Genomic DNA, 13,782 nt, shown 5'->3' with positions numbered 1-13,782 from the left:
CAAATCACATAGGATCCTTTGAAATTCAAATTGAACATTATAAATTTCTGAAAGAAAGATGAACTATGAACAGGAATCCAGGGGCAGTTAGTGACATGGATGAGGCTGGAAACCATCATTCTCAGCAAACTAACAAGAACAGAAAACCAAACACTACATGTTCTCACTCATAAGTGGGAGTTGAACAATGAGAACACATGGACACAGGGAAGAAAACATCACACACCAGGGCCTGTTGGGGGGTGGGGAGGTAGGAGAGGGATAGCATTAGGAGAAATACCTAATGTAGATGACGGGTTGATGGATGCAGCAAACCACCATGGCACGTGTATACCTATGTAACAAAACTGCACGTTCTGCACATGTATCCCAGAACTAACAAATATATATATATATTTGTTTTATATATATATAATACATATATATACACAAATATATATGTGTGTATATATATACATATATATATACAGATTTTGTAAGTAGATTTGTTGCCTAAGATAATTCACCTATCACTTTATACCAAAAATAAAGTTAGCACTCAACCGAACAAAGCAAATGTAACTCAAAGGGTGTATTTCAAAATAAGATCATTTATATATAATTAAAACTACTTGGAAATTAATTAGTATCTGTCATTACAGTAGAAACTCATTAAACAAAAGCGACTCAAAGAGGTGAAGCATTTATCAACCAGTAATTCATCTTGTTAAATTTAAATAGGAGTTTGTATTTTGTTTTTAAGTTACATAATCTAGAAAGTCTCAGATTACAAGGAACATAATTTCTTCAAACTTTCATGAACACAAGAATGTTGAAATAACTAAAAAATATTTTTAGTAACTTCAAAAAGAATGTAGAAGTTAAAGGCCCAAATGATCTGTTTAATTCACAAATTACAGTTATTCTCCTATAAAGCAGGCATGTAAATTTTTAAGATTAAAAAAATCTTGAGATGAAAAGATGGTCTGATAAAATATGTACTATCACATTAATGTCATTCATTTTTTCATGTGTCTAACATACACATAATAGATCACATTAGAGGTACTGTAGAAATATTTTGTAGCTTAATTAACTAAAAATAATTAATACAGTAACCACGGTCTTAAAAAAAATAAGAGTAGTTCTTCACTTATGCATGTTAGCCAAAAGAGAAAATAAAACAAAGCAAAACAACAAACAAGCGTGTCCTAAAAAAGTTACAATACTACTTTTTAAATATATTTTTTCTAATTTGATCAGGATTTTTCTATAAGAATTCAGTTGTGATTTATAGTTAATTTTTAGATATTCCAGAACTTGATTTCAAAATACAGAAAATAATTTTACATTTACAGAATCACAGACATTTTCTTCCAGTATTTAGTTAGTATGACCACCTCAGAAATACAAAGACAATGTATTTGTATTAGATAAATGCCTTAGGATAATAATAGTAACTCGTGTTATACCTAAGTAAGCATGTTGATGGATCTAGGCAATAAATTTTCAAAGATGATGAAAAATAAAATATCTATTATTATAAATACATTAAATTATTTTTCCCATACTTAAATGAATTCCTAAAATAACATCGGAAGTCACATACTTCTTCTGAGTACTATTTTTTTAATGTTTTCTTGGTATTTCTAAACAGTTAAGCTCATAATTATAAATGAATCATTTATAAACATTTATTGTATATAGTTAGATACATATATCAACAGAAAGGACAGAGAGAGAGAGAGTAAATAGAAACTGACCTCATTCACTGTGGCATAGTAGCTTTCATGCTTGAAAGTGGGTGAGTTGTCATTCCTGTCTCTCACCACTATTCGCACTTCATGGTAGATAATAGTGCCCACTTTTTTGTTGATGCACTGGACCTGCACCACAATGGAGTGTATGTTCATCGGTGGCTGCAATGTAGAAATTGCATCTTTTAAAATACTAATTAAAAACAAAGCTTCTCATCACTGTCAAAGCACTTGTTCGTTCAGTACATTTTTCTATTCTTGTTTATTTTTAAATTATAATAATCTGAAGAAAATGATCATTTTAAGGACAAGAGAAGACAATCATAATTAATTTGTTTAACTCTGTATCTCAGTGTTGTGGACTTCAGGTGGCATTATGCTCACAGTTAGTGGATGGCTGATGAGCGCAACCACAAAATTAATGCTTGGAATTGACGGGATGAAACGAAGTTTGACCCTCCAAAGATTAAAGAAGCAATAATATAAACTTTTAATTGGAAAAAAGTATTAATTAATAAATTCCTGGAGAAGAGAGATTGTTTAACTTTTATGTTTATTTATATTTCTGCTGGAATATTATATGTTCATTGCTGATCAAATTTAAAATACTGATTATCAAAAGAGAAAATCCAAAATCCAGCCAACTAAACTTGCTCATTCTACACATTTAAATGCTTATTTTGCTAATCTTTTTCTCTCTAAATATGTACATATTATAGACACACAGCCACACAGTGAATATCAGCCCATGTTTATAAATATAGATTTACTATAGCATTTTTTATATAATACTATGAAGTTATGTTATGTGACAGCAATATTATACTTCATTGTAAGCCTATAGCATAATGTATCCAAGTAGTAATTTACAATGAACTATTACAGGCTATTATATTTTGTCATTATAAAAATACTTCAATACATATTATACATGCGCATATGCTTACTTATCTAATAATTTTTATCATAAATTCCTTGAAGGGGGAAGGTCAAAGGTATACTTCCTCAAGTGCCATGGCTAGGAGTTTGCAGAGCTGGAACGCACACCTACAAATATTTGACTCTAGAGCCAGAGTATTGACCACTACAAAATATTTCTTTGTGATTTTTAACCCCTTTTGAGCTTATACAATTTTATCTCTAAATATGTCATTTTTGCAGTGTCCTATCCTGACCCCTCCATCTTAAAAACCTTGTCTCCAACCTGACATATCCTTTCAAATTTCTTCCAATTTATTTTTCTTTATTGCACTTCTCACCGAAAATTTGGCTTACTATATTTTATGTACTTGTTTTGGTTTGTCTGCCTTCACTAGACTGGAAGCTCAATAAAACCTGTGTGTTATTTTAGTCATGATAGTATCCCTCTTTCCAGAAAACAGCCCTGTGCCTAAGACAGATGATCTGGAGTCAAACCGCATGGCTTCCAGTTCCATAACCCACTAACTCTATGATCCAGGAAAAAGTACAAAGTATCTCTATGCTTCATTTATTCATCTACAAAATTAAGGCTAATAGTTACACCAATGAGAATTGTAAATACTGCATGTGATTAGACTATACTAGGCATATGTTAAACACCCAATGGATTAAATACATATCCTATTTTATTTATTAAAAAAATAAATATCCAAAAGAGTGAAAAAATAAAATCTATAATGCATGACACATTTGTAAATGAGAAAAATGCTACAGAAACTATATCTAAGCTGAAGGAAATCATTACTTAGTTTCAAGATATTTTTATGGCCAACAAAGAAAAAGAAAGTTGAAAACAAAAAGACAGCAGAAACCTCTGCAGACTTAAATGTCCCTGTCTGACAGCTTTGAAGAGAGCAGTGGTTCTCCCAGCACGCAGCTGGAGATCTGAGAACGGGCAGACTGCCTCCTCAAGTGGGTCCCTGACCCCTGACCCCTGAGCAGCCTAACTGGGAGGCACCCCCCAGCAGGGGCAGACTGATACCTCACACAGCCGGCCGGGTACTCCAACAGACCTGCAGCTGAGGGACCTGTCTGTTAGAAGGAAAACTAACAAACAGAAAAGACATCCAAACCAAAAACCCATCTGTACATCACCATCATCAAAGACCAAAAGTAGATAAAAATCACAAAGATGGGGAAAACACAGAGCAGAAAAACTGGAAACTCTAAAAAGCAGAGCGCCTCTCCTCCTCCAAAGGAACGCAGCTCCTCACCAGCAACGGAACAAAGCTGGACGGAGAATGACTTTGACGAGCTGAGAGAAGAAGGCTTCAGACGATCAAATTATTCCGAGCTACAGGAGGATATTCAAACCAAAGGCAAAGAAGTTAAAACTTTGAAAAAAATTTAGAAGAATGAATAACTAGAATAACCAATACAGAGAAGTGCTTAAAGGAGCTGATGGAGCTGAAAACCAAGGCTCGAGAACTACGTGAAGAATGCAGAAGACTCAGGAGCCGATGCGATCAAATAGAAGAGCGGGTATCAGCAATGGACGATGAAATGAATGAAATGAAGCGAGAAGGGAAGTTTACAGAAAAAAGAATAAAAAGAAACGAGCAAAGCCTCCAAGAAATATGGGACTATGTGAAAAGACCAAATCTACGTCTGATTGGTGTACCTGAAAGTGATGGGGAGAATGGAACCAAGTTGGAAAACACTCTGCAGGATATTATCCAGGAGAACTTCCCCAATCTAGCAAGGCAGGCCAACATTCAGATTCAGGAAATACAGAGAATGCCACAAAGATACTCCTCCAGAAGAGCAACTCCAAGACACATAATTGTCAGATTCACTAAAGTTGAAAGGAAGGAGAAAATGTTAAGGGCAGCCAGAGAGAAAGGTTGGGTTACCCTCAAAGGGAAGCCCATCAGACTAACAGTGGATCTCTGGGCAGCAACTCTACAAGCCAGAAGAGAGTGGGGGCCAATATTCAACATTCTTAAAGAAAAGAATTTTCAACCCAGAATTTCATATCCAGCCAAACTAAGCTTCATAAGTGAAGAAGAAATAAAATACTTTACAGACAAGCAAATGCTGAGAGATTTTGTCACCACCAGGCCTGCCCTACAAGAGCTCCTGAAGGAAGCGCTAAACATGGAAAGGCACAACCGGTACCAGCCACTGCAAAATCATGCCAAAATGTAAAGACCATTGAGACTAGGAAGAGACTCCATCAACTAATGAGCAAAATAGCCAGCTAACATCATAATGACAGGATCAAATTCACACATAACAATATTAACTTTAAATGTAAATGGACTAAATGCTCCAATTAAAAGACACAGACTGGCAAATTTGATAAAGACTCAAGACCCATCAGTGTGCTGTATTCAGGAAACCCATCTCATGTGCAGAAACACACATAGGCTCAAAATAAAAGGATGGAGGAAGATCTACCAAGCAAATGGAAAGCAAAAAAAGGCAGGGATTGCAATCCTAGTCTCTGATAAAACAGACTTTAAACCAACAAAGATCAAAAGAGACAAAGAAGGTCATTACATAATGGTAAAGGGATCAATTCAACAAGAAGAGCTAACTATCTTAAATATGTATGAACCCAATACAGGAGCACCCAGATTCATAAAGCAAGTCTTGAGTGACCTACAAAGAGACTTAGACTCCCACACATTGCTAATGGGAGACTTTAACACCCCACTGTCAACATTAGACAGATCAACGAGACAGAAAGTCAACAAGGATATCCAGGAATTGAACTCAGCTCTGCACCAAGCAGACCTAATAGACATCTACAGAACTCTCCACCCCAAATCAACAGAATATACATTTTTTTCAGCATCACACCACACCTATTCCAAAATTGACCACAGAGTTGGAAGTAAAGCTCTCCTCAGTAAATGTAAAAGAACACAAATTATAACAAACTATCTCTCAGATCACAGTGCAATCAAGCTACAACTCAGGATTAACAATCTCACTCAAAACTGCTCAACCACATGGAAACCTGAACAACTTGTTCCTGAATGACTACTGGGTATATAACGAAATGAAGGCAGAAATAATGATGTTCTTTGAAACCAACGAGAACAAAGACACAACATACCAGAATCTCTGGGATGCATTCAAAGCAGTGTGTAGAGGGAAATTTATAGCACTAAATGCCCACAAGAGAAAGCAGGAAAGATCCAAAATTGACACCCTAACATCACAATTAAAAGAACTAGAAAAGCAAGAGCAAACACATTCAAAAGCTAGCAGAAAGCAAGAAATAACTAAAATCAGAGCAGAACTGAAGGAAATAGAGACACAAAAAACCCTTCAAAAAATTAATGAATCCAGGAGCTGGTTTTTTGAAAGGATCAACAAAATTGATAGACCGATAGCAAGATTAATAAAGAAAAAAAGAGAGAAGAATCAAATAGACGCAATAAAAAATGATAAATGGGATATCACCACTGATCCCACAGAAATACAAACTACCATCAGAGAATACTACAAACACCTCTACGCAAATAAACTAGAAAATCTAGAAGAAATGGATAAATTCCTTGACACATACACTGTCCCAAGACTAAACCAGGAAGAAGTTGAATCTCTGAATAGACCAATAACAGGAGCTGAAATTGTGGCAATAATCAATAGCTTACCAACCAGAAAAAGTCCAGGACCAGATGGATTCACAGCCGAATTCTACCAGAGGTACAAGGAGGAACTGGTGCCATTGCTTCTGAAACTATTCCAATCAATAGAAAAAGAGGGAATCCTCCCTAACTCATTTTATGAGGCCAGCATCATCCTGATACCAAAGCCGGGCAGAGACACAACCAAAAAAGAGAATTTTAGACCAATATCCTTGATGAACATTGATGCAAAAATCCTCAATAAAATACTGGCAAACCGAATCCAGCAGCACATCAAAAAGCTTATCCACCATGATCAAGTGGGCTTCATCCCTGGGACGCAAGGCTGGTTCAATATACGCAAATCAATAAATGTAATCCAGCATATAAACAGAACAAAAGACAAAAACCACATGATTATCTCAATAGATGCAGAAAAGGCCTTTGACAAAATTCAACAACCCCTCATGCTAAAAACTCTCAATAAATTAGGTATCGATGGGACGTATCTCAAAATAATAAGAGCTATCTATGACAAACCCACAGCCAATATCATACTGAATGGGCAAAAACTGGAAGCATTCCCTTTCAAAACTGGCACAAGACAGGGATGCCCTCTCTCACCACTCCTATTCAACATAGTGTTGGAGGTTCTGGCCAGGGCAATTAGGCAGGAGAAGGAAATCAAGGGTATTCAATTAGGAAAAGAGGAAGTCAAATTGTCCCTGTTTGCAGATGACATGATTGTATATCTAGAAAACCCCATCATCTCAGCCCCAAAATCTCCTTAAGCTGATAAGCAACTTCAGCAAAGTCTCAGGATACAAAATCAATGTACAAAAATCACAAGCATTCTTATACACCAATAACAGGCAAACAGAGAGCCAAATCATGAGTGAACTCCCATTCACAATTGCTTCAAAGAGAATAAAATACCTAGGAATCCAACTTACAAGGGATGTGAAGGACCTCTTCAAGGAGAACTACAAACCACTGCTCAATGAAATAAAAGAGGATACAAACAAATGGAAGAACATTCCATGCTCATGGGTAGGAAGAATCAATATCGTGAAAATGGCCATACTTCCCAAGGTAATTTACAAATTCAATGCTATCCCCATCAAGCTACCAATGACTTTCTTCACAGAATTGGAAAAAACTACTTTAAAGTTCATATGGAACCAAAAAAGAGCCCGCATCACCAAGTCAATCCTAAGCCAAAAGAACAAAGCTGGAAGCATCACGCTACCTGACTTCAAACTATACTACAAGGCTACAGTAACCAAAACAGCATGGTACTGGTACCAAAACAGAGATATAGATCAACGGAACAGAACAGAGCCCTCAGAAATAACGCTGCATACCTACAACTATCTGATCTTTGACAAACCTGAGAAAAACAAGCAATGGGGAAAGGATTCCCTATTTAATAAATGGTGCTGGGAAAACTGGCTAGCCATATGTAGAAAGCTGAAACTGGATCCCTTCCTTACACCTTATACAAAAATCAATTCAAGATGGATTAAAGACTTAAACGTTAGACCTAAAACCATAAAAACCCTAGAAGAAAACCTAGGCATTACCATTCAGGACATAGGCATGGGCAAGGACTTCATGTCTAAAACACCAAAAGCAATGGCAACAAAAGCCAAAATTGACAAATGGGATCTAATTAAACTCAAGAGCTTCTGCACAGCAAAAGAAACTACCATCAGAGTGAACAGGCAACCTACAAAATGGGAGAAAATTTTCACAACCTACTTATCTGACAAAGGGCTAATATCCAGAATCTATGATGAACTCAAATTTACAAGAAAAAAACAAACCCCATCAAAAAGTGGGCGAAGGACATGAACAGACACTTCTCAAAAGAAGACATTTATGCAGCCAAAAAACACATGGAAAAATTCTCACCATCACTGGCCATCAGAGAAATGCAAATCAAAACCACAATGAGATACCATCTCACACCAGTTAGAATGGTAATCATTAAAAAGTCAGGAAACAACAGGTGCTGGAGAGGATGTGGAGAAATAGGAACACTTTTACACTGTTGGTGGGACTGTAAACTAGTTCAACCCTTGTGGAAGTCAGTGTGGCGATTCCTCAGGGATCTAGAACTAGAAATTCCATTTGACCAAGCCATCCCATTACTGGGTATATACCCAAAGGACTATAAATCATGCTGCTGTAAAGACACATGCACACGTATGTTTATTGCGGCATTATTCACAATAGCAAAGACTTGGAACCAAGCCAAATGTCCAACAATGATAGACTGGATTAAGAAAATGTGGCACATCTACACCATGGAATACTATGCAGCCATAAAAAATGATGAGTTCATGTCCTTTGTAGGGACATGGATGAAATTGGAAATCATGATTCTCAGTAAACTATCGCAAGAACAAAAAACCAAACACCGCATATTCTCACTCATAGGTGGGAATTGAACAATGAGAACACATGGACACAGGAAGGGGAACATCACACTTCGGGGACTGTTGTGGGGTGGGGGGAGGGGGGAGGGCTAGTATTGGGAGATATACCTAATGCTAGATGACGAGTTGGTGGGTGCAGCGCACCAGCATGGCACATGTATACATATGTAACTAACCTGCACATTGTGCACATGTACCCTAAAACCTAAAGTATAATAAGAATAATAAATAAATACATAAATAAATAAATAAATAAAAGAAAAAGAAAGTTGACTTGAATTTGTAGCTGTCTGAATGATGCTACCTAGAAAGAATAAACTGAGGCATCGTTGACATATGAAAAGAGGCCTCTAGTGAAATGACGCATAGCTCTGTGTTTTTACATCTACACGATTTCACCTTTAATCACTGATATAAATGAAGGCATTAAAATCGTGTGTATAAAATCTGTGAATGTTACAAACCTTGGAAGAATGTATAAATACATTTAATGACAAACGACATGGTTCAAAGTCATCTTAATAAGTCATAATAATGGGTTACAAAATGGTAAACTTTTACAATAATAAATTTTATCCTCCAATTTGTGATAGAAAAAAATACACCCAAATGTAATAGACGGCTACAAACATTAATGTAAAAATGTAATTGTGAAATTTTGATAGCTAAAAGCTGATTTTACATGTCAGCACTGTAAATGGGCTACTGGAACACTAATGCATACTGTACATTAATTAATAACATCAGATATTAATAATATATAGGTATGTTATAACAGGTACCATTTTACAGGTGCATAGAAGAGAAATTTGAAAACTTTTGAGAATGTATAAAATTGGAGGATTTTAAATTTAACAACATATGATTTGTCAAATATCTAAATGGTTGTTACGGAAACATCCATTAGTTAACTTATTGTAGTTTTAGAGAGCAGAAATAAGAAAAATAGTTGAAAAATATTTCAAAGCATGTTTTCACCATAAGTAGATGGTTTCTCTTAATCCAAATTTGCACCAAATATTTATGGGTCTGTATCAAAATATCTCATGTAACTCATATGCACCTACTATGTACCCATAAATGTTTTAAAAAACAACAAATAGAGCAGAGATTCTTATCAGTAGGAGAGTATAGCTTATGTTAGAAATAAATTTATGCCTTCTCACTTCCAATTACTTTTCCTGTGCCATTATGAGCTAAGATATTTGTAATGCTTCAATTTCTTTTTTTCACATTTGTCTTTGTATAAAATAAAGAAAAATCAGGAGGAAAAAGTGACATGGAATAGAACAGACTATTCTATAAAACAAGACCCACCACTGAAATATGCCAGTTTGAGGATAAAAGACCATTGAAAAAGACTAGCTCTTAGAAGTTTCCTGGAAAGAATTTGAATTAGATGACCCCCATTTTTACTACCAGCTTTCAAGTGTTTACTTTAATAGACTTTTTAAGGGAGGTCCAGCATATTTTAATTGTAAATTAAAAACAAAATAAATTTGTGTACTGTTTGCCCTTGGCACACCTCTTGGAAGACAATGAGGTAAATTATGCACTTTTAAAGTTATTTATCTTCCAATTATTGCAAGAGAGACCTATAAAAACATTCTATCTCAACTTCTAATTCTACATGGAGTGGTACCACTGGGACCAAAAGGTCACAATCTTATCAAATAGGGGATCAAATACACTGTGTACTGAGGCCTCACTTAGCCCTGCTAAGTACCCATAAATTAGATCTAACCAGGTCACCTGGAACTGTTATCACTCTCAACTTTAGCTCCCTATGCAACTGTTAGTGGCATGGCTAGAACTTAGAGGCCAATAAATTATAACCATAATGGATCACACTGAAGGCAAAAATTCCCTGTGGCTAATATATAACACACAATGTAATTTTGTATTGGCATAGATTCAATTCTGCTGTATAAGAAGGTCATAAATAAAAGTACAGTTCTAACAAGTCCATTAGTGGGAGTTTAGGGACTCCAAGATGCTTAAGAATGCATTAGGGAAATTTTGCTTTATCTTTCATAACTGGTGGCAAAAATAAGTCATGGTAATTTGACCTTTTCTAATTTTCTTTAATTGCTTTATTCATCAAACAAAGAAGAAAAAAAAAGCTAGGTAGAAATTGTGTTCATAAAATTATTTAAAACTATTACCATTCATATATACCTAAACATGCAAGCTATTCTTTCAATTTAAAAATGAGTGCTTAACACAATACTTTCAACGTATACTTGCACATTTGTGTATTAGTGTACCTGTGTATAGGTTATGATATGTGTATCAGCAATTAAAGGATACTATCATTAAAAAGTGGGTTTGAGAGTGTGAAGAGAAAAAAATTTCCCACAAAAATGTAAAAATTTTGTAATTCTAAAAAAGAAAAAAAAATTAAATAGAAATTTTCGTTATGAATTTCTCAATCATTTAAGATTCAACATGAAAATTAAAGTTTTTACAGGGGATTTGTTGATATTAGCAGTGTAGATTATAGCACAAATCTTCAATCCAATATATTTTTTTTCTAGAAACCAAATGATTTCGAAGTCAATGATTTGGGGGGCAGGGAATGCATTTTTGGCAAATCTGTAGGAATTGATTTTATTTTTCAAAAAGTATAGGCAACGTTTGTCTAATTCTCAGGAGCGAATTTTGTTTGTCATGATATTTCTGTCTATGGACTTACTACCTTTATAACATAATCATTCCTATTTCACAAGTAATGTGGAAGACAATGAAAGGAAATAAGACATTGCGTGTTTTAGAAATGACTTTTAAATAAAAAAGCAAACTTAAAGGAAATGGCTGGCCAGAGTTATCAGTGTCCTTCACAAATTAAATTTTCACAATGGATAGTAGCATATTTACCGAAGATATTACCTAAAAAGAAAATATCAATTTGAAAATACAATTACGCATATGTGACATGTAGATACATCTGTAGATTTTTCACAGTGGATTATTAAGGACATTCAGTCTATTTAATGATAGGTATTTGTTATATGAAAAGTTTAATGTGGGTTAGGATTAATATGACATAGTCCTTGGACACTAATAGCAACTTTTATAAAACTGATATGAGGTGATCATAAATAAAGTCAGTCAAAAATACTATTAAACAATATGGATTTTAGAACAAGGAATTGCATACCAGTGTTATTAGAAAATAATTTATACAGAAGCAGCATTTAAGATATGTCTTAGTAGTACATAAAATTCAACTGATAGCACTGGATAACAGTGATTTCAAAGTTTATGTTCAAAAGAACATCAGGGAAAGTATGGTAAGAAAAAATTGGATTATGGTCATGGGACAAGAATTACATTACTTTTCTTAGATTGTAGTTCGTACGTTTCTAAATAAAAAGAAAATTACATAGACAGGGTGCATCTTGAATCTAGGAAAACTCAAGAGACAGATAGAAAACAGTTTGCAATGAAAAGGTATCTGCGGACATAGTCTCTGTTTCAGCCCTCTGGATGTGGAATAGGTTGAATCAAGACAGGTAGTAGAGAACAATTAGTTTATATGAGCGACGACTAAGAGGTCTTATACTAAAGTTATGTTGATGGATGGAGATGCAAGATACAATGTGGAGATAAAACTACTAAACTTAGCAGTTAAATGGACACTGGCTGGACAGAGGAGTCAAACTCTTTTTGCAGCTACCAAGTTAGAGTCTGAAAGAAAAGAAGCTATTTGATGTTGTTATGAACATAATTTACCTCGTTTCAAAAGCTTTTAAAATTTTGCCCAGGATTTTGAGATAAGTATCATAGGACTGTACCAGAGTCATACTTTTCTTTCTGTTATTATTTTAATTATTGATATTGTCATGACCATTATTATCACATGCCCAACAGTGATGAGAGCATATTGGCCATGTGAGACAATCATTTAGCATTTCAAAATTTTTATGTGATGCACCTTTATTACTGAGACTCTTCATGTTCACCCCAAATATCATATTTTGGTTGTTTCTCTTTTGTGACATTTAATTTTGTAACTTTTCCTTTCTTTTTTTATTTTTGGGTGTTGAAAATTTATGTAACTTTAGTGAACAAAAAAATAAAAGAAATAAAAATAAATGATGATCATAAGGGAAAATCTTATGAACCAAGTTTAAAATTATAAAACAGTTCATAGTCATACAATCTCTTGTAAATGCTTTCTAATTAAATACAAATATTTGAGTGCTGGGTATTTTTATTCTTTATATTCATCCTCGGAAATTTTCATGAAGATCATGTTTATCAGCTTATTTTTAACACGATGTTAAAAATGTTTCTGTCTATATTGTTTGCTTTTAATTCTATTACAGCCATAATTATTCAAACGTCCCCATTAAGAGACAGTTTATTGCCTCAGTGAGAAAATGTAGAAAGCATGATTTGCATCACTTTCTCTGGAAAATAAATTTTTCTCTAACTGTTGCTAAAAAGATGGTATAATTGGATATGAATCTACCATGTGGCCCTACTCCTTGCTCCCTGGCTATAGATTCAAGCCAGTGAGTATTTAATTGTTATTTCTCTCAGAAATTTTAAAACAAAACAAAACAAAACACAGTGACTATAAGCCTTCTTTAATGGCCACTGCATCAAAAGTTTATGAAGAACTGGCATGGCATCAACATAGAAAACACTTGAAGTCAAATGAAAAACAAGGAAATGGAGTAAAATTATAAGTGTATAAAGGAATCTGCTCTGCAGAGAGAAAAATAGAGAATATACACAGAGAAAGGTAGAAACTAGAGACCATATGGTCCAAGACCAAGTAGTTTTCCTCTCTCTCTGGTAAACATACAATTTCCAAGAAAGTAAATTATTTTTTATATCTATGCTATTGGTATTCTTAATACTCTCTCCCATCAACTTGAAATCATTTGAAGGCATTTTTGTGTCTTCCTTATAAGCCAAATAACATTGATTAAAATCAGAATATTCTTAGAAAAGCATAATTTCATAACAAAGATTCAGTGGAAAATTTTCTATAAAAATAATTTCAAGAGCAATTTACCACTAAGAAGGGTT

General features: G+C 34.4%; 1 protein-coding gene across 4 annotated transcripts in view; it reads right to left on the bottom strand.

The window, feature by feature from the left end:
- PCDH15 (protocadherin related 15) overlaps positions 1 to 13,782 on the bottom strand; it is a 1,016,126-nt gene that overhangs the window by 577,651 nt on the left and 424,693 nt on the right. For all 4 annotated transcript variants that reach the window (XM_063669967.1, XM_063669968.1, XM_054435813.2 and 1 more), the window contains exon 5: positions 1,743 to 1,898. In XM_063669967.1, coding sequence (XP_063526037.1) covers positions 1,743 to 1,898 — 156 coding nt within the window. The remainder of the gene's footprint in view (positions 1 to 1,742; positions 1,899 to 13,782) is intronic.

The sequence above is a fragment of the Pongo pygmaeus genome, chromosome 8 (genome assembly GCF_028885625.2).
Source record: "Pongo pygmaeus isolate AG05252 chromosome 8, NHGRI_mPonPyg2-v2.0_pri, whole genome shotgun sequence".
NCBI classification, from domain to species: domain Eukaryota; kingdom Metazoa; phylum Chordata; class Mammalia; order Primates; family Hominidae; genus Pongo; species Pongo pygmaeus.
This window is presented reverse-complemented; position numbering and strand designations above follow the sequence as displayed.